The 22,060-nt window shown below is 43.3% G+C and overlaps 1 protein-coding gene across 1 annotated transcript; it reads right to left on the reverse strand.

Annotated features, from left to right (window-relative positions):
- Positions 1-10,534: 10,534 nt before the first annotated feature.
- Positions 10,535-22,010, reverse strand: syt11b (synaptotagmin XIb). Its single transcript, XM_020506231.2, has 4 exons — positions 21,725-22,010; positions 16,255-17,168; positions 14,456-14,576; positions 10,535-14,331 (listed from the first exon to the last, which is right to left on the reverse strand). The coding sequence occupies exons 1-4, from the start codon at positions 21,756-21,758 to the stop codon at positions 14,021-14,023; spliced, it is 1,380 nt and encodes a 459-aa protein (XP_020361820.1). The 5' UTR covers positions 21,759-22,010; the 3' UTR covers positions 10,535-14,020.
- Positions 22,011-22,060: the final 50 nt, after the last annotated feature.

Here is a 22,060-nt window from a genome sequence, read left to right on the forward strand (position 1 = left end):
TTACCTTAGTGACTGTCAGGCAAACACCTCATAGGGACACAGGGGGCAAAGCAGAATACCCCAAGTGCTCTTTCCCACATCTGTTTCATAATGACTTCCTTGTCTTGAATCTAACATCATGTTTACATGGTAATGTCAGCTGCTAGGGTGCCACAATGATAACAGCTGTTCTATACTCCTAGCATGGAAATCTAGTTATCCCTTCAGTGGGCGCTGACCATACCCAAGCAGGATGACAGTGAACAATGGGAGTCATGAAAGGGAATGATCTGTTCAGAAGTGCTGTAATGAAGAAACAATTTCTAACCATTCTGTAATCAATTTAAGCAACAATAAGGAACTCAATAAATATTTACATAAGCCAGAGGTCATCCATCCTTACATCAAGGTTTCAGTATGATCAAATATTAAGCCACAGCCTAGTGGTATTGACCAGAAACAGAAAGCAATTTTGCTCAGACTATCAAATTTAAAGGAAAATATTGAAAGACAAGACAATTATATGCTTGGAATAGGATCAAGTAAGCAGAGCTTTGGATATAATTACTGTCAATGATACATCTAAAAAGTATATGCCAACATAGGCTACCACTAACACCTTGTTGTAGCCCAGGCTAATGACTCCATCTGCCTCAAGATTGACCAACTAGGTAGCCTCACCTAGGCAAAAAAATATAACATTTCTTGAAGGCTGATAAAAACGATGGAATAACATTCTTACCTCAGAAAAGTGTAGTTTTAAAGATTTGAAGTATAATATGAAATTGAACGAACTCTTCTCCAAGTTTTAATGTAGGTCTGGCTTGCACAACTGTCAATACGGCCTATCAACTCCCTAGCTTCCAGAGCCGTTCAGCACCAAATAAGTATCGCTGCTGAAGTGCGCAGGTTATGACATCTTTGCAATTTGGAAAGGATGCGCATGTGATCGAACTGCGAATCACAGTTTTGCTCTCAGCAATTAGAGGAGCATAGCAAATTGACAGATACGTTGCTTCTGCATTGATATTTCATGCATTAGGCTTTACTCCACCACAAAAGCAGCCTCTGGATGTATTTTTTTGTTGTTGCTTGTTTATAGCCTTGTACAGTTTGTTAAGGGCCAGCTTGTTATTATTTTTTTGTTCTGTGGTGGAATATCTTCAACAGTCACGATAACAGCTGAAAACTCCCTCTGGAGGTAGAAGGGTCAGCATTTGAATATCAGGTATTCCAAGCTGAACAGGATTCTGAAGCCTGAGCGCTAAATCTAAATTAAAGCCTTGGCCTACTACTTAGCCCTTCAGAAACTGTACTAGAAACGTAATGTTAAAGTAGGGGCTTTTAATGTCCTATCCCTTGCAACAGTCACTGAATAAATACATTTAACATGCATAAGTGATTTGATTTCCAAAGCATCATTGGAAACACCATACAACGGTTCAACCAGAAAACATGAATAGGCCTACAGGCACAAGATTGAGTCAACTTTCTGTGACTACTGAAATTATTTAGAGATGAAGTTGCTCAAGGTCGTAAGAGGGCTTGACCTTGACATAGTAGATGATGTTACCACTTTTGAAAAGATGTTAAAAGTATCTGAAAGCTTACTACAAACGTATTAATCGTCTAGGTAGACTAATACATTGATTAGTGTCTAGATAAACATGGCCAACTATAGCTATGCCGCTTAACTCCATGACTTAGGGGTCCTGGTTGGTAGGCTAACATAACATGGGCTCCTGAGTGGTGCAGCAGTCTAAGGTGCTCCATCTCAGTGCTTGAGGTGTTACTACAGACACCTTGGTTCGATTCCAGGTTGTATCACAACCAGCCGTGATTGGGAGTCCCATAGGGCAGCGCACAATTGGCCCACTGTCGTCTGGGTTTGGCTGGTGTAGGCCGTCATTGTAAATAAGAATTTGTTCTTAACTGACTTGCCAAGTTTAATAAAGGTTAAGTAACAAAATAAAAAACAGCACCATCAATGTACACAGAGCCCCACTTGAGGAGGCTATTAAAGTTAGTCAGCTCTAATGACTCAATTATGTGAACCAGTTTAGAAATGACGTGTGATGATATGGGAAAAACAACCCAAGAACCTTTCCGGTTAACTAATCTCTGGACATTTCCAAATTTTAACAGAGGATACATTGTGTGAAACCTACATTCTTTACATGTTCTTAGTTGCCCAAAGCTAATTGAATTGAAATGCCACAGATATCGTTAAACAGAGTTTCTCTGACACCAACAGCTTCTACCCACAAGCCATAAGACTACTGAACAGTTCATCAAATGGCTACCCGGACTATTTGCATTGACCCCCTTGTTTTATCCTTATCTATTATTATTTGTTGCAATGACACAGGATTTTGTCCTCTTGCACAGGATCGATGTACACTCACTGGGCTCTAACCACACACCCACACATAACCACACACCCACACATTCTACACTGACACACACAACACAAGACACACACACACACACATGCATATTGACACAACAGACACACACACACGCACACACGCACACACACGCACACATACACACACACACACACACCTTCACACTCTTCACTCACGCTGCTGCTACTCTCTGTTTATTATCTATGCATAGTCACTACCCCTACCTACATGTACATATTACCTTAATTACCTCAACTACACCGTAACCCTGCACATTGACTCGGTACCAGTACCTCTTGTACATTGCCTTGTTATTGTTATTTTTATTGTGTTACTATTTTTCCTTTAGTTTATTTAACACGTTTTTCTTACTTACTTTTACTCTGCATTGTTGGTTAAGGGCTCGTAAGTAAGCATTTTAGGGGTAAGGTCTACACCTGTTGTATTCAGCACGTGACAAAAAAAAAAGGATTTGATTTGATTAGGCATAGCTACTTGACCTGAACAAAGAAGGCCTATTGTGGTAAAACTTTTTTTAATTTTCTTATTTTCAACACTGTTACTGCAATTTTCCCTGATCTCATCCATTATAGAGAAAAGGAGGCATCTTTATTGAACTTTATTCCCACATTCAATAACATTTTCATGTTTTCTAATAAAATAATCCTATCACAGTTGAAGGCTGATTCTTAGTTTAGATGCTAGCTTAAGGCAAAGGTTATTCACATAATACACTTTCTCTTATTTAAAGACAAATCTGAAATGTAGATCATTTCAATTGCCAAGGAGTTGAATACACTTGACATGAATGGACTTCTGTATAGTGGAAGTTCCCAGAAACCCTGCTGAATTTCTCAGATGACTCAATGGCAAATCTGACCATAATTCTATCCTCCTGATTCCTGCTTACAAGCAAAAATGAAAGCAGGAAGCAACAGCGCTCTGTCAATAAAAAAGTGGTTAGATGAAGTAGATGCTAAGCTACAGGACTGTTTTGCTAGCACAGACTGGAATATGTTCCGGGATTCTTCTGATGGCATTGAGGAGTACACCTCATCAGTCACTGGTTTCATCAATAAGTGCATCGATGACGTCGTCCCCACAGTGACTGTACGTACATACCCCAACCAGGACGTGTACTCCGGACGTGTTCTCCGAGCATGCGCTGACCAACTGGCAAGTGTCTTCACTGACATTTTCAACCTCTCCCTATCTGAGTCTATAATACCAACATGTTTCAAGCAGACCACCATAGTCCCTATGCCTAAGAACACTAAGGTAACCTGCCTAAATTACTACCGACCCGTAGCACTCACGTCTGTAGCCATGAAGTGCTTTGAAAGGCTGGTCATGGCTCACATCAACACCATTATCCCAGAAACCCTAGACCCACTCCAATTTGCATACCGCCCCAACAGATTCAGAGATGATGCAATCTCTATTGCACTCCACACTGCCCTTTCACACCTGGACTAAAGGAACACCTATGTGAGAATGCTATTCATTGACTACAGCTCAGCGTTCAACACCATAGTGCCTTCAAAGCTCATCACTAAGCTAAGGACCCTGGGACTTAACACAGGTGGGAAGGGTAGGTAACAACACATCCGCCACGTTGATTCTCAACATGGGGGCCCCTCAGGGCTGCGTGCACAGTCTACTCTTGTACTCCCTGTTCACTCATGACTGCACGGCAGGCACGACTCCAACACCATCATTAAGTTTATTCTCCGCACGCTTTAAGGGTAAAACTATGCCCGCCCAATGCGGCCCACTACCAAGGACTGTGGGCTCTCCTTCTCCATAGCCAACGTGAGTAAAACATTTAAACGTGTTAACCCTCGCAAAGCTGCCGGCCCAGACGGCATCCCTAGCTGCATCCTCAGAGCATGCGCAGACCAGCTGGCTGAAGTGTTTACAGGCATATTCAATCTCTCCATATCCCAGTCTGCTGTCCCCACATGCTTCAAGATGTCCACCATTGTTCCTGTACCCAAGAAGGCAAAGGTAATTGAACATAATGACTATCTCCCCGCCGCACTCACCACTGTCATCATGAAGTGTTTTGAGAGACTAGTCAAGGATCATATCACCTCTACCTTACCTGCCACCCTAGACCCACTTCAATTTGCTTACCGCCCCAATAGATCCACAGACGATGCAATCGCTCAGCAATCAACACCATAGTACCCTCCAAGCTCATCATTAAGCTTGAGGCCCTGGGTCTGAAACCCGCCCTGTGCAACTGGGCGCTGGACTTCCTGACGGGCCGCCCCCAGGTGGTGAAGGTAGGAAATATCACCTCCACTCCGCTGATCCTCAACACTGGGGCTCCACAAGGGTGCGTGCTCGGCCCCCTCTTGTACTCCCTGTTCACCAATGACTGTGTGGCCAAGCACGCCTCCAAGTCAATCATCAAGTTTGCATATGACACAACAGTAGTAGGCTTGATTACCAACGATGACAGGACAGCCTACAGGGAGGAGGTGAGGGCTCTGGGAGTGTGGTGCCTGGAAAACAACCTCTCACTCAAAGTCAACAAAACAAAGGAGGTGATCGTGGACTTCAGCAAACAGCAGAGGGTGCAACCCCCTATCTACCTCGACGGGACCGCAGTGGAGAAGGTGGAAAGCTTCAAGTTCCTTGGCGTACACATTACTGACAAACTGAAATGGACCACACAGACAGTGTGGTGAAGAAGGCACAACAGAGCCTCTTCAACCTCAGAAGGCTAAATCAATTTGGCTTGTCACCTAAAACCCTCACAAACCTTTACTGATGAAAACAATTGAAAGCACAATTGAAAGCATCCTGTCGGGCTGTATCACCGCCTGGTACGGCAACTGCACCGCACGCAACCACAAGGCTCTCCAGAGGGTGGTGCAGTCTGTACAACGCATTACTGGGGGGAAACTACCCGCCCTCCAGGATACCTATAACACCCGACGTCACAGGAAGACCAAAAAGATCATCAAGGACATCAATCACCCACACACACACACACACACACACACACACACACACACACACACACACACACACACACACACACACACACACACACACACACACACACACACACACACACACACACACACACACAGAAGAGTTATTGACATACTTGCTATATTTCCAGCCAGGTCACCCGTGATACAAGTCAGTGTTCGATGTCTGAGGGCATCAGGAGATGACGTGGAATCCTGCCACTATGGGAAACAGTGAGCGGTGTTACCTTCAAGTAGGTTTCCGTTTTGCTAGCGTGTTGTCGACGGGGATGGTGGATGGGTGTAAGTATCTGCCTTTGATTTCAAAGGTTTCAAGTTTGAATCCAGCAATATAAAATTATTTTTGTTTTAAGCCTATCCCAAACCTTAACCCTTACCCATTCAGAGTTTATGCCTATAACCTTAAGATTTCAGAGTTAATGAAAAATGCATGAACTTAATCTTGAACACTTCAAAATTTGACGTTTGAGAAACATGGAGGAATGTATAATTCTGACATGAGACTGTGAGACATATTGGCATCGGCTACTTCTATTGTTACTTCATAGAAAATAACAGTTATTTGGGGAAAGTAGAGTATACAGTAGATTGTATTGGAGAGAGGGTGAAATAATATTGTCTCAATTTACGATAAACTGTTATCAGGCATCACTGTATTTAGCCTAGTGTGTTTATCACTTTTTTTTATCACTCTTCAGTATGGGGAGCTCTCCTCTTTTCAACTAGAAAGGTTTCTTGCAGTTTGACTAGGGCTTCATCGGCGCTTGTGAATTCCATCCTCTGCGTTTCCTTCCATACGCACAGCACTGCCGGGAATCGGAGCTGAGACTTGATCCCCTTTTCCTCCAATGATTGTCTGATCGGAATGTATTCCTTGTGTTTTATTCTCAGCCTAGCAGACAGGTCCTGGGTGAATTGAATGGATTGGCTGTGGATTTTGATCTCCTTTCCCCCTTCAGAATGTTGATTTTGGTCTGATTGTTCTACAGTTTGAAGATTACCATGAGAGGGCATTTAGCATTCTTCTGTTTCACGCTGATCCTATGGCATCGTTCCAGATTGTCTGATGATATACCCATGCCAAGAATATCTTATATCAGTTTGACCACTTAGCTGGAAAGGTCTCCTTTATCCTCATCTTCCGGTAAGGACAATATTCTCATGTTGCTGGTCAAATTAATCTTCTAAAGTTTGCAACTTTGTTTCCAAAAGGCACATTTTGTTGTGTTGTTTGCTCACGCACACGCCTTTTTTGTGTGTCTGACACGACAGCCTCTACTTTTATTGTAGCAGTTAGTTTGTTTTGGTGAGCATTGAGATCATTTTAGCTATATTTTCCTGGATATCCTTTAATTGTTCATTACTCTCATTTGCATCTGCTAGTTGCTTCTTGTCTTTTCCTCTGGGGGAAACCATGTTGGATTTGTGCTGCGGCGGCGCTTTACCAACTGATTGGTTCGCTGTTGTACATAACTGACCGCTCATTCTCTCCTAGTTGCTTGAGGATACTGTATGTTGTTTTATTATTTTAGAGGCTTAATTGAAAAACTTTGTTGTCTAGTTTCTACATATAACCACAGTTTTTCTTAATCATTTTTTCTCCCCAATTGGTAGTTACAGTCCTGTCCCATCGCTGCAACTCCTGTATGGACTCAGGAGAGGCGAAGCTCGAGAGCCGTGTGTGCTCTGAAACACGACCTAGCCAAGACGCACTGCTTCTTGACACAATGCACGCTTAACCCGGAAGTCAGCCGCACAAATGTGTCGGAGGAAACACCGTACACCTGGTGACAGTGTCAGCATGCACTGTGCCTGGCACGCCACAGGAGTCGCTAGTGTGCGATGGGACAAGGACATCCTGGCCGGTCAAACTCCCCTAACCTGGACGACGCTGGGCCATTTGTGCGCCTCTCCATGGGTCTCCTGGTCGCGGCCCGCTGCGGCAGAGCCTGGACTCGAACCAGGGTCTCTTGTCTGTACAAAATGGAGCTACTCACATCTAATGTTCCACCCAAAAAATATAAGCACTGAGCAAATTTCAGGTTTGCTGAGCGCAAACTTGAATGTTGTGAAACTTCTGTGCAACTTCCAGAATGAAATAAATTTTCCTGGACCTCCTCTCCATCTTGGAAGTGCCACTAATCACCATAATCACCGTAGCTACACTACATGACCAAAAGTATGTGGGCACCTGCTCGTCGAACATCTCATTCAAAAATCATGGGCATTAATATGGAATTGGTCGCCCCTTTACTGCAATAACACTCTCCTGGGAAGGCTTTCCACTAGATGTTTGCTGTGGGGACTTGAATATTTGCTGAATATTGCTGTGGGGACCTGCTTCCATTCAGTCACAAGAACATTAGGCACTGATGTTGGGCGATTAGGCCTGACTTCCATTTAATCTCAAAGGTGTTCGATGGGCTTGAGGTCAGGGGTCAAGTTCTTCCTCACCAATCTCAACAAGCCATTTCTGTATGGACTTCACTTTGTGCACGGGGTCATTGTCATGCTGAAACAGGAAATGACCTTCCCCAAACTGTTGCCACAAAGATGGAAGCACAGAATCGTCTATAATGTAATTGTATGCTGTAGCATTAAGATTTGCCTTCACTGGAACTAAGGGGTCTGGCCAGAACCATGAAAAACAGACCCAGACCATTATTCCTCCTCCACCAAATTTTTACAGATGGCACTATGCTTGGGGCAGGTAGTATTCGCTTGATATCCGTCAAACCCAGATTCTTCCGCCGGACTGCCAGATGGTGAAGCATGATTCATCACTTCAGAAAACGAATTTCCACTGCTCCAGAATCTAATGGCGACCGGCTTTACACCACTCCAGCCGACATTTGGCATTACGAATGGTGATCTTAGGCTTGTGTATGGATGCTCAGCCATGGAAACCCATTTCATGAAGCTCTCGACGAACAGTTCTTGTGCTGTTGCTTCGAGAGGCAGTTTGGAACTTGGTAGTGAGTGCAACACACTTCAACACTTGGTGGTCCCATTCTGAGAGCTTGTGTGGCCTACCATTTCGCGGCTGAGACATTGTTGCTCCTAGACTTCACAATAACAGCCTTTACCTTTGACCGGGGAAGCTCTAGCAGGGCAAAATTTGACATACTGACTTGTTGGAAACGTGGCCTCCTATGACGGTGCCACGTTGACAGTCACTGAGCTCTTCAGTAAGGCCATTCTACTGCCAATGTTTGTCTATGCAAATTGAACGGCTGTGTGTTCGATTTTATACACCTGTCAGCAACGGGTGTGGCTGAAATAGCCGAATCCACTAATTTGAAGGGGTGTCCACATACTTTTTTGTATATATAGTGTATAAAGGCCAAAGTCCACCTTCTTAACCTTTAAAATATCTGGGTTCTACTGGTGAAAGGCAACCCCTGCAGTCTGCAGTGAAGGCCTATCCACCACCATGGACTCTTCAGGAGCACCATTCGAACCCTCAACCCTTTTAATAGCCGCTGCATATGAAATGCTCTGGACAGCCCTGACTTTGGCCACCTCATTCTTTTTCACCCTTGTCGGGCATTCCAAAGACGTGGCTTCATGATTCCAACTTGTCACATTTTTATCCCTTTTAAACACATTATATTTTCCACAACTTGGACATATTGGCTTCCCCCTTCTACAAACACTTGAAACATGTCCAAAAGCTTTACAGTGATCATTGGTCTAAGGATAAATGCTCTGAATCTGTAATTGATATACCCCAACTGCTCTTGAGTAGCAAGAGACAAAAAAAAAGAACAAAAAAAAAAGAACAGAGCCTCTTCACTTTTTCACCACACAATTCATCCGACGCGCATCAATCACTCCAGGAATATTTTTTATCTCTTCAACATTGACTTCCCTCGAGACACACGACACGTCAAACTTCTCAAATCGGGTGAGACGCAACACACGTTCCTTCTGATCCTAACAAGTACAAAAAAATTGAAACAAGCCCACCTCTCGTGATCCTCACAGCCTTAACTTTACCCAGTACTCTCTCCACCAGTTTGGATATCGCAAATGGATTCTTCAAGATTGGTAATCTGATCAGCAGCTCCTCCATTAACAAACAATGCTCCTACAAGATAATGTTTAAAAAATCCAATTCTCCTTGAGTCTACTGCCATTAGGTACCGAATCTCTGTTGTAACAGAACATTTTCCTGCACAGCAGTGTATTCAAGTTTTAAAAAGGCTTCTTATCAGGTATCAAGGTAAGACCCAAGTGTAGACTGTGTGAAGTAACAATGTTTATTGTAACCACAGGAGCAGGCAAATGACAGGTCAAGGCTGCTAGTGGTTGATCATCCAGAGCAGAGGCCAAGGTACAGGAAGGCAGGTCGGCTCAGAGACAGGTAGTGGTCAAAACCCAGGAGGACGAGAAAAATAGGGACTAGGGAAACCCAGTCTCTGAGACAAACCACTGGTAGGCTTGAACAAACAAGATGAACTGGCAACAGATAGACAGAAAACACAGGTATAAATACACAGGGGATAATGGGGAAGATGGGCGACACCCAGAGGGGGGTGGAGACAAGCACAAGGACAGGTGAAACAGATCAGGGTGTAACACTTCTTAAGTTTGTAATTTCCACTTAAGAATTTCAGACTTGATTTGCGCTAATGAAAAATGTTAGAACCCCTACAAAAATGTCCATTAATTATAATCCACATAATAATTCACATCTTGTTTCTACATGATTATTTTGTTGTTAAATTTGACCTTGATGTCTACTTCTATGATTATTGAAGTTATCCTTGTTGCTACTCTATTACAGTTGTATGAATATTGTTGCTTGTTTTTTGTTGTTGTTTGTAACAGTTCAAATGAAAATCGTTACGGACCAATGATCTACGCTTTTATTCCACTGATCTATGTGTGACAACTTTCTTAAATTACACAGACGACTAGTGTTACTTCAGTCACAGAACTAGATTACACCAGAAGAGGGTGTTGATTGTCATGATATTTTCAATATTTTCATGTTGCATATTGTGCTTAATGTAGCTCAGTTATGAGAAGTGTGTGAGTGTGTGTACACGCTTACAAGCCTGTGTGCGTGCATGCCTCCATGCATGTGTGTCAAGATTCTGGTGATGTAAAGCTGTTTTTAAAAAAAATAGCTGGAAACACTGGAGTATAACTTTTTATTTGCACGTTGAATGACTGTTAATGAAAATAACACACAAGTTAGCATCCGCGTAATATACTCAGCACATAGGAAAATGTAAGTTTTAGACACCGTTTGCATTACTGGCAAGTATTTCATTACATAGTTTAACTCCATGTATTTGGACAGAAGATTAAATAATGAAATAATAATTTGTACCAGTCCACGATCAGTCATTATTACAGTTTGTTTACATTACGTTTCATATTTTATTCCAAATTAGTTAACAAGGATATTTCAACAAAGGAAATAGCTACACTGAAGGTCGAAGGTGGGGAGACAAGGTGAAGTAAGCCCCTTTTATACCTTGTTCTAACTTGCGTCCTTTGTCCTGATCTTGTCCACAGTCTGATTGTGCCCACATTTTTAGACAGGTGTTGACAATCAAAAGACACGTTGTGATCTGATTGTGATCTTTTTGTGTCTAGACATCTTACAAATGTAGACAGATCTGGACAGAAAAACCATTTAAATCATCATTATTCCGGCCTCTAATATCAGTGACAGGTGGCTGATTACATCAATATGTGTCTTACAGTAAATACATATACAAATATTATAGCTGTGAAATTATTTGCATAAAGGAAGGGACCAGGAACTCTGGTCACAATGCAGACACAGTGGATAGATAACAGACTCATTCGAATACCATGTGTAGACACACTTCTGGAAATGTGGGCACAATCAGAATGTAGACAAGATCAGGACTAAGGACCCATGTTAGCACCAGGTATAAACGGGGCTATAGACCGTTAAAATGGTGGGGGTTCTGATCGCAGGAGTTTGCTGCCAAAAGCAAACAAGGCAGCTCATATGTATTGCAACACAATTTTATGCTTTCCCCTTGCCCTGTCAAGGCACAAACCTGCAGTCTTACTTAAGTTTTTTTACCTTGGCTTCACTGAGATTACTGTTCTCCCAGAGTTTCACATAGTCAATTTGCCAGACTGCACTGCAGTAAATGTTACACAGTGTGATGTAAAGCCATTGCAGCTAGACTCCCCATGTCTCCACTGAGTAGGCCTACAGCACAGGTGTCAAACTCATTCCACGGAGGGCTGAGTGTCTGCAAGTCCTCCCTTGTACTTGATTGATGAATTATGGTCACTAATTAGTAAGGAACTCCCCACTACTTGTTGTCTAGTGCTTCATTGAAAGGAAAAACCAAAAAACCTGCAGACACTAGGCCCTCCATGGAATGAGTTTGACACCCCTGACCTACGGTGTACAATGATGACAGATCATCAGTCATACAGCCAAATCCTCACAGGGTGTGATAGGTGTTATGATGGGTTCACTAATATGTCAAATACTGTGACATCTCTCATTATGAGGAATGAAGCATTAAAAGGAATTTGAGATATTAGTGATCCAAATAAAGAAGGTGCAAAGAAAGAGTTAGAGAGAGGAGACGGGAGAACGAAGGAGATTGAGGAAATAAGGGACTGTAAAGAGAGAGCTAGAAAGAAAGTGCGAAGGAGGGTCAGAGACAGTGAGAGAGCAGGAGAAAAAGAGGAGGAAGAGAGGATGGAGAGGTTGGTGACAGTGGAGGTTTGCCCACCTGTGTCTCGTCCTTCTGGTCAAAAGCCTAGCCAAGCCAGAAGCTAGCAGTAGCCACCCCACTGCCATGACCTGCTCTGAACCCCATCACCACTTATATTATTCTAAACAGTGCACCTGGGCTCTGCAGTCTCCACACACACACACACACACACACACACACACACACACACACACACACACACACACACACACACACACACACACACACACACACACACACACACACACACACACACACACACACACACACACACACACACACACACACAGAGTATCACCAACAACATACAGGAGCTTCAACCTGTGAGGCTATTCACTATAGAAAATTGTTGCCTTCAAGATATAAAGTACTGTTCTTTTATACAATATAATCTTGAAATTAGCCAAATGAAAGAGACAAAAATACACGAAGGGCTCTATTCAATCCGTATCGCTCAAGTTCAGCGCTATTGAAATGTAAAGGCAATGTAAAGCCAATGTTCCCAAGTTCGCAAAGACTGCATTCACGGTAAACGCTGCATATGACAGCTCAATAAAAAATGCTGTTTACATTTCAAGCACGCTATAGCGCAGAACTTCAGTGATTCGGATTGAATCGAGTCCTAAAAGATGAGCATGGCAGCAAAGGCCAAAATATATATGGAACATACTGTATAAACCTTTTGGAAACCACACAGCAAAACATGACCCTTTACAACTCTTCATGTCAAAACCATTTTTCACAATAATATCAGTGACTTTCAAAAAACATCTGGCACTACAAGCTCCTAACTAGCATGTGTTATTACCTGGTTATTACAGTACTAAGACTAACCTGCTGCAGTGATATTTCAGTCATTTGCTTATACTGTGGTGAATGCTTTTTCAATGCCACAGTATGAGAAGATGTCATATTTCTTGTGATCACATGTTAAATCAAATCAAATCAAATTTTATACATGGTTAGCAGATGTTAATGCGAGTGTAGCGAAACGCTACATGTATCCATGTAATAATGTTTTGGTTGTTTATTACATTCATATTTTCAGACCGAATTTGTTCTAAAAATGAACCCCAAATAAATATATTTGCAGTGAAATCACATTTGTCTTAACAACAAAGCATCAATTGGTTTGAAACCTTGATGGTTTTCATGTTAGATACAGAGCTTGTCATCAAATATGGTAATGCCACTAAACGACAACAGTTAGGCCCCAAAACATTTCATGGGTAGAAATTTCTAGCTGTCCTATTTGTTGCTACCTTTAGAGAAACTGCAACAGAGAGTCGGTTGCATGAGATTTTCTCATTTTAAGAGAGATTTTTTTTTCTCTCACTTTTCTCACTAAGCAATACTTCTGTTTCCTTACTACATTTGATTTGATGATATTTCTGTTTAATTCAGACATGCAATGAATGAAGTAAAATATTGGCAAGGGGAGGATTTTGAAGTCTGACAATTCTTTCTTTTTTTAAGCATTTGCATGTATCCTCCCGTCGCCTAAACTTCATACAACATGGCCAGACAATAATTCATAACAGCCTTGAATGTGTGATCCTGGTCAGATTTTGGTTAACAAACAACTTTTTCATTTTCATTACTCTTAACCTAATGCTGAGACTGAGTGTCTCTATAATTCTGTAGTGGTGTGGGTTATATATGTGCATGTTTATCTGTATGCATGTTTGTTACTTTAATTCGATCCTGTAGTTGAACCTTAACCACTGTAAAGTCCACTGTACAAGTCCCACCAGGAATGTTGTTCATTTTTTGTTGGTATTATTCACAAGAGAATGTATGGCATGGGGGAAAAGTCACTCTCTCGGCAAGAAGTCCCTCTCTTCCCCTCCTTCACCTCCCCCTATACACAGGTAGAACTATATGCATTAGGTGGTGGGAGGAGCTAGTATTCACTGAGGTTGTGCCACTTTGAGATCTGCCGACGGGGGTTTTCGCAGACTTCCCGCCAGTGGGCGGCGCCAGAGGGACAGGGGCTGTGCAGGCCGAGGGGCAGGCGCCCCACCACCTCGTTCTTAGTGGTACGGTCAAAGTCGACCACCACAAACTCCACGGAGATCTCAGGGAGCAGCTCGGGGGGCACGTCGTAGATGAAGGACTCGTTGAAGACGGGGTTTAACGTGCACTTCTTCACGTGCGTCTTTTTCTTGGCGATGCGCTTGCGTCCGTAGAACACATTGACCTTCACATATGGGTCTAAGGGAGAGAAGGACATTTTGGAATATTGTTATATGTAAAGGGGACATTACACAAGCTCCGCTTTTTAAAATTGTCCACAGGCGCACACGCACACACTGACATACACAGTGGTTGAACTCACTTCCAGACAGGCCAGAGATGTCCATCTTGGGCAGGTGTTTGGCCTTCAGCACCACCACACTGAGGCGGTGGGAGACAGGCTGGTAGGACAGAGACACCAACAGCTCCCCACGGCTCTCGCACTGCAGGAAGAGACAGACACATAGAGGATTTAACTATTGATTCATTCAAAAGGAACAATCATCAAACCCACCTACTCAGCCTTTAAGACACAATACAACAATGAAACAGCCATAATCGTACAGTCATAGATTAAAATAGTAATTGGGCACCAACTGCCAAGACAATAAAACTCAGCAGTCTTTGGAATGATCTATTTGCCAACCTTGTTCTACATGCACAATTATAAACTGGGTGGTTCAAGGCCTGAATGCTGATTGGCTGTATGACAAAACATTTATTTTTACTGCTCTAATTACGTTATTAACCAGTTTATTATAGCAATAAGTTTGTGCTATTTGTGGTTTGTGGTATACGGCCATTATACCTCGGCTAAGGGCTGCATCCAGGCACATTGCGTCTTGCCTAATAACAGCCCTTAGCCGTGGTATATTGGCCATATACCACACCCACTCAGGCCTTATTGCGTAAATATACCATACATATCTGCGTGTGGAAACAGACTAGTGTGATTCTTTTAGTGTTTATGTGAGAAACAGCACAACGTATACAGTATAGCGGTTTGTATAATCTAGGTGTTCTGCATAGTAAGTGCAAAGAAATTAAACAATGAATCAGATGAACTGTGAACAAAATCTGTCATGCCTGGCCTTTACACTGTATATCCATATAAATGTAAATCAGATATTGGTACTGTATATATTAATACAGATGACAGTAGGTAGACATGATGTATGATGCTACAGACCAGCACACACATGCACTTTCTCATATTCACTGACTTGCAATTGATTTCATATTATTCCAACCCATTACTAAAAGGGCATTTTCTAATCTAATGATTATAAAATGAGGATTTGCTGAGAAGAATCCCTAGGTGAGTGTCCTGGTGATTGGTATGCTTATGATGGATTATTTCAATAAGCAAGAAGATGACATTGCTTTGATGAAGGTTGTTTGACCGAAAGCTTAGCCACACAAATTTGCCCTGACACCACTACAGTGAGCCAAGGTTCTCTTCTCATTCTAGTGTAGTTTTAATACACCTGCAACTTACTATCCTAGTCAGGTATGAGGTTGATTCCCATGCATGGTGTATCGACTTCCCCCATGCTACTGCAATACCTTGCCCTCCACACTGAGTACTGAGGAACACTATCTGTTTTTACGATCAGAAGTCTTCTTTCAATGAGGAAGTAATAACCCCTGCATTGCATCCATACAAAACATATCAATCCCTTCTTATATTGAACAGCAGATGGGTTATACACAATGGTCACACAGGGAGGACTAGTGCCACAGGTACATGTAGGAACAAAAAACAAAAGTTCTTGGTGAGTCCGAGTTGGGTACACACTCACATACACACGTGTGGCTGTGATGATGAAGGGAGCCTGATGGATGGCTGGCTGCATTGAGAGATTACATGGAGGCGTTGTTTCTGTCTCCTCAGTTTGGCTGCAGTTAAGACTTGAATGGGGACCGAATCAATGGAGACACATTGACCTTCCTGTCAGACAACCCCCTCTGTGTACTGCACTGCGCTCAATTCCATGTGTGTGTGTGTGTGTGTGTGTATGTGTGCACCGGGCCCCAACTTCTAAGAATATGTTGGAATTGTCTGTTCATGCTTTTAAACATGTGTAGGTCCCCCCCCCCCCCCCCCCCCCCATTCCTCACCTGCATGTTCCTCTTGCTGATTTGCTGGGTGATGTGCACCCGCCCCGTGCTGGGTTCCAACTCTGTCAGCGGGACCACCACCTCTCCTATGACATCATCTCGGGCGAAGCGGTCGAAGCTGAGCACCAGGAAGTGCAGCGTGAGCTCGGGCAACGAGCTGTAGGCCACGCCATAGAACGTGAACGTCTCGTCAAACACCGGCTCCAGTGTCTTCCTCAGGACCCTGGTCTTCACACGGTGCTTCTTCTCAGGGAGGATGGTCATCTTCACGTAGGGGTCGGAGCTGTTCCCCTGTTCATCAACTGCAGGCAGGCCATGGGCTCCAACGATGGTCACCACCAAGGCTTTCTTGGGGAAGTTGTAGTCTAAAGCCAGGCTGAGGGAGCCCAGGCTGGTTTCAGGCTCTGATTCTGGGTCGGAGGACGCGGGGGTGAAAGGTGAAACGGTCTTGCTGCTGTTCTCGCTACTGGTAGCTGAGCTATCCAGGCAGCAGTAGTCGGCCCTAACGGGCAGTGCCGCCTCCATTCTGGGCTGGCCAGCAGGGGGCACCAGGTGGCTCATCTGGAGATGGGTAGGAGCATCCAGGATGTTGTTCTCAGCATCCACCAGGACCATCCCGCGGCCACCACCCCTCTCTCTGTCTCTCTCCCCCTGCCACCCAGCACGCCTGGCCACCCGTACTATCCTCTTGCTGCTGCTGAGGGATTCTGGGTAGATACTGATGCCCTTCAGCATGTGGATGAACTTGTAGGGCGGGTCTTCAGCCGAGTCGGTGTACTGATCACCATGGAGCTTGTACCGGCCCATCACCCGGAGGTTGCGACGCTGGCAGAAGGACCACAGGAGAACCAGGATCACCACGGCAACCACCAGAGCCGCTGCACCGATAAAACCAGCCAGCACCGGTGACATGTCTAAAAGAGAGGGGAAGATAGAATGAGTAAAAGCCTTTGCACAGTCTAGACTGGGATGTGTTTGCAATGTCTGGTGTAAGAAATATTTATACTGAAGTCTCTAAATAAAGTAGATAGTCAAACTGTCGGTTGCATTTAGTTCATCCAGGAACTGGAACTGACTCAGATTAAAGAAATTCAACTCTTTAAGCTGCACCAAGTGTTGCAGTACTGAAAATCAAATAGGAAATCATGTAACTGCCCTCCAGTGGCTCATTATTGTCAGGTAGGCTAAATAATGTAAGTCGTGTGACCACACCACCCAGGGTGAGTGAGTAGTGTCACAGAGCACAAGGCAAGGTGTGAGTGGGAAACACATGAGCAATATGGACGTCATTCAACCAGGTGTCACCAGGCTGCTTAAATGTCAGCCCCAACACCACACAAACACACACGAACACACACACACACACACACACACGCACACACATACATGCGCTGCATGCAAATGCAACTATGGCTGTCTGACTCTGGAGGGTAAATAGGCGCATGGGGAGCAGTCTGTGGAAACACACACAGCCAGGTCAGGCTGCATACATACACACACACACACACAGAGACTTGTACAACTAACCTTGTGGACACACACAATTCAGTCCTATTCAAAATCCTATTTTCCCTAACCCGAACCCTTACCCTAACCTTAACCCTAAAACCTAACCTTAACCTTAAACCTAACCATAAAACAAAAACCTAACCTTAACCCTAACCCTAACCCTAAATCTAATTCAAACCATAACACTAATTCTAACCTTAACCCTAAACCCCCTAGAAATAGCATTTGACCTTGTGGGGACCAACAAAATGTCCCCAGTTGATAAAAAATGTTTTACTGTTAGTTTACTATAGTTAAACACATCCACACACATAGTCCACCTCTTTATTTAAGTCATTAGTCATTTGCCTCCCTTAATTGATCCCAGTGACGGTGTGCTTTATCTAGCAGACAGACCATGTTCCAGGGCTGGTCATTACGCCAGACTAGGTTGTGTATTGTCTGCCTCAATGTGTCTGGGAGGTATAGCCCCATACCCTGTCTCTGTGTGTGTGTCTCTGTGTATGTGTATGTGCGAGGGGTGAGGTTCTAAGTGTCTGTGCACATGCAGGTATGCATGAATCTATGTGTGACTGTGTGTGCGAGCCACCACCCACTCATTTGCTGCTGGGGTTAATGTGAGACTGTGACTATGTGCTGTGCGCACATGGTAAGGCTGACTGTGCTGATCCCAGCTGTAATGGGACTCAGTGGACAGAGCCTGCTGCAGCGGGGCGGGAGGGCCGGGAGAGGGCCCTTTGTTTGGCCAAGCCCCTGAAAAGAGACGCATTGTGCCACCCCCCCCCCCCCCCCCCCCCCTCCCCTTCAGCCCTCCACAGGGAACATTTCCCTAGCTGCGCTGGCCTTCTGAGCATGTCACCATACTCCAATTGGTAAACTTGTCAGTCTATACAGTGAATGTGCATGAGCATGCACATATGTGATGCACGAGGCACACATGCATGCACATACACACGTACAGACTCTATCTTTCACCCTCTTTACCTCAGCTATCGAACTACATTTATATTACGTCTGTTTTCTCTATCTCTCTCCCGTCTCCATTTTCATCTGTCTTTCTGTCTCTCCTCTCCCTCCTTCAACTGTCTGTCTTTCAACAAAATACTGTGCCCTTCCTTCCTGTTGTTGTTCATTGGCATTCTGGGTAGGGATACCAGGAGGATGATGTCAGATTTTGGAAGGAGCTTAATGCCAGCTGAGCCCGTTGCCCTGGAAACATACCCCAGGGGGATGGCAGTAGTGAGCTCTCAAATCTTCCGCTTCAGTGGGTCCAGGAATTGTCCACAAAATGTGTTAAGTAAAAGCATAAATTGAATGTGCTGATTAACAGAACCAAAAATACACCGTACATTTTTTTATTAACTAGACACAATGCCAATCTCCTCAGTTCAGTTTTTTTTCTGTGGGTAACTTTAAAGATATTTTTTTCTGTGGATTCCATCTGTTAGCCTTCTGCATAACCCATTTCAGATCCTTCATCAAGAAAAAGAGCTCAGGTTGATTTGCAAGGAATTATGTAATTCTATCTAACCATAGATTACAGATCAGACCACACTACTGTATAGGTAGTTTGACATTCCAAATATGAACAGCACACATGCCGAGTTCAAGACATCCTTTTTGTTTAAATATGCACAGCTACTGTCAGTGGCATCATGCCTATAGGGGACACAAAGGCATGCGCCCCCTAAGATTTTTTTAAAATTAATTTTATCATAATTATTTATAAAAAGATATGTCAGCGGTACTTTTCGCAGGGGGCACACTGACTGGACCAGGCAAAGTGTACCCCCCTACCTATTCTCCCCTAGTAAGTGGTTCCTTCCAAGGTGCACAGAGCAGAGATGCCTCGGCAGGACGCTAGATACTCTAGTGTGTGAGGTATCGTCAGTGGAGGAGAGAGTGTAGAGTGACACACACAGCGTTTGATTTGATTTGAGCCATTTCCAGTGCCTGACTCTGCCACTTTGTTTGATAAACTGAGTCATGGGGCTGGGGAAATGTAACCACTGTTCATAGACAGAGCTATGCATGCAAAGATTGACAGACAATTTGATTGTTCTTTTCAAAACTCAAATGACAATAAATTGATACATAATTGACTAAAATTGCTTTAATTATTGGGTTATGAAACGATATACCAGTGTGGCAGTTGCACTAAACTTCTAAGGCAAAACAGATCTTAAAGAATCAATGTGCATCCTTAATTAACATGACAATTGAACAGGTAAGGAGATATGCTTAGATAAGGAGATAAGGAGGTAAGGAGATATGCTTAGATAAGGAGATAAGGAGGTAAGAAGATATGCTTAGATAAATTATGCAGTAAAATAGACAGTTTTGACATAATTAGTCATTATAACTATGGCTCTAGATTGCAAGAAAAAGCTGGTTCTGGTGTTTGAAGAATGCAAAATTATCCAACTTCTGACCAACTGCCCATCTTTCTTTCTGCCTGGCACCGGTTGGTACAGCATAAACCCCATCATCCACCAGCCTGGTAAACAGTGCTGAGTGACCATGGAGCACTGAGAGACAATCTGTCTGCATTGGCAACATGTCTTATTGTATACTGCCTGTGAACATAAGATTCAGTTGATTTGCAGAACTCAGATTGTGATGTGGACCAGATGTGTCTTAATCCTGATGAGTGACCCAGATTAGATCACTGGCTGTAATCTGGGTTTCTGGAGTCTGTTGGGCTGAATTGCAGATATCCAACTCTCATGTTCTACTGCATCCGGCAGGCTCACATTATGTTTGCAATGACACATCTCTAACACTCAAGCCTAGATTGCACAACTGTTTATCTTGAGCCTGTATGAGATGAAAGGTCAACTGCTTGTTGTAATGAGGTTCTTCAAGCAGTTCAATGTTTAGATGCTCTTGATGGTTTAATCTTAAATCAACCAAGAAATATGAGAATGCATTTATTAACAAAAGCCTCCTCTTCCGCATGGACATTAATCAACTCCAACAGGTTACAGGCCCATTCCTGGCAGTGCTTATTGGTTTATATTTTAGAACAATCCGTTTTGTTTCTGCACTTGGGTTGTCCTATTCTTCTGATGATATAATATCCATAACCCTCCCCATTCCCCATCACCTATTCATGTCACTTGCTGAGAGGATCTGTCACTGTTTGGGTCACCAACACCCCCTGCCTTCAGAGCACTACACTTCTTATTATGGCAATGTGGCATTAAACTACTGTTCAGGGATCTTAATTTAAAGCTCGGGGTCTAATACAATGAAAATATGTCCATTTGGCCAAGCTCCTAGTTCCGGGATGCTTGCTTTAACAAAAACAAAGGAACGGGGCTGGCGATGCTTATGCAGGAATAGACATCACGTCATCCTATCCACCCCATCGTACGCGCACATTGAAGACCACCGGGAGAAGTGACAATGTTGGGAATGGGCCGCAGTACTCTATCTTTTGATAGAATAGGCCTACAATTATTATGTTGTTGGACCAAATTACTCACTGATTGAAAACAAATAATTGCATAATAGCAAATACTGTAATAATAGGCTCCCACTGGGCACACACTGGTTGAATCAACGTTGTTTCCACGTCATTTCAATGAAATTAAGTTGAACCAACGTGGAATAGACGTTGAATTGATTGACGTCTGTGCCTAGTAATGTTACTATCTCTGTTGAACATGCCTGTGTAATCAGTTTCGTTCAATTTCCAAATTACATTCGATGCTATTTACATTAACATAGGCCATGGTAATGAATAAATGTCAAATTTACATTTGGCAATCTTTGATGATAGCAATCAACTTAATCATGCTATTTGGGTGTGTTCACTCTCATATGGCCTTATTTCTAAAACGAATGGGCATTATTTGAACATTTTGCCTAATGTAAATACAAGACATCATATAACGTTAACATCTGACGACACAATAAACAAAATGCCAAATAATTCCGAAAAATGTCTGCTACTTACCATATGCAGGTCGTAATTCTGTAATCTCAGCCATTTTGAGAATTAACGCAGGATGCTTTACTGGCAGCCCAGATAAAAAGGGTAAATGAAAGAATATAAAGCTGATTTGTCCCTATTTTATATCCATAGAGAATGAGTAACGATAATTCAACCAAATATTCCAGTAAATGAGCTCACAGGTTAATAAATAATGATTGTCTTCCTCTTTTCGTATGGTCTATTCGCTCTCTATACGCCAAACTCAATGATGCTATTATATATCGGATGCTGCGTGGGGCTCGAGACTGGTACTCACGGACTCGCAGGAGGGTTTAGACCCGCCCCGGGTGGCGTCAG

Source organism: Oncorhynchus kisutch, linkage group LG2 (assembly GCF_002021735.2).
Source record: "Oncorhynchus kisutch isolate 150728-3 linkage group LG2, Okis_V2, whole genome shotgun sequence".
In the NCBI taxonomy this organism is placed as follows: Eukaryota; Metazoa; Chordata; class Actinopteri; order Salmoniformes; family Salmonidae; genus Oncorhynchus; species Oncorhynchus kisutch.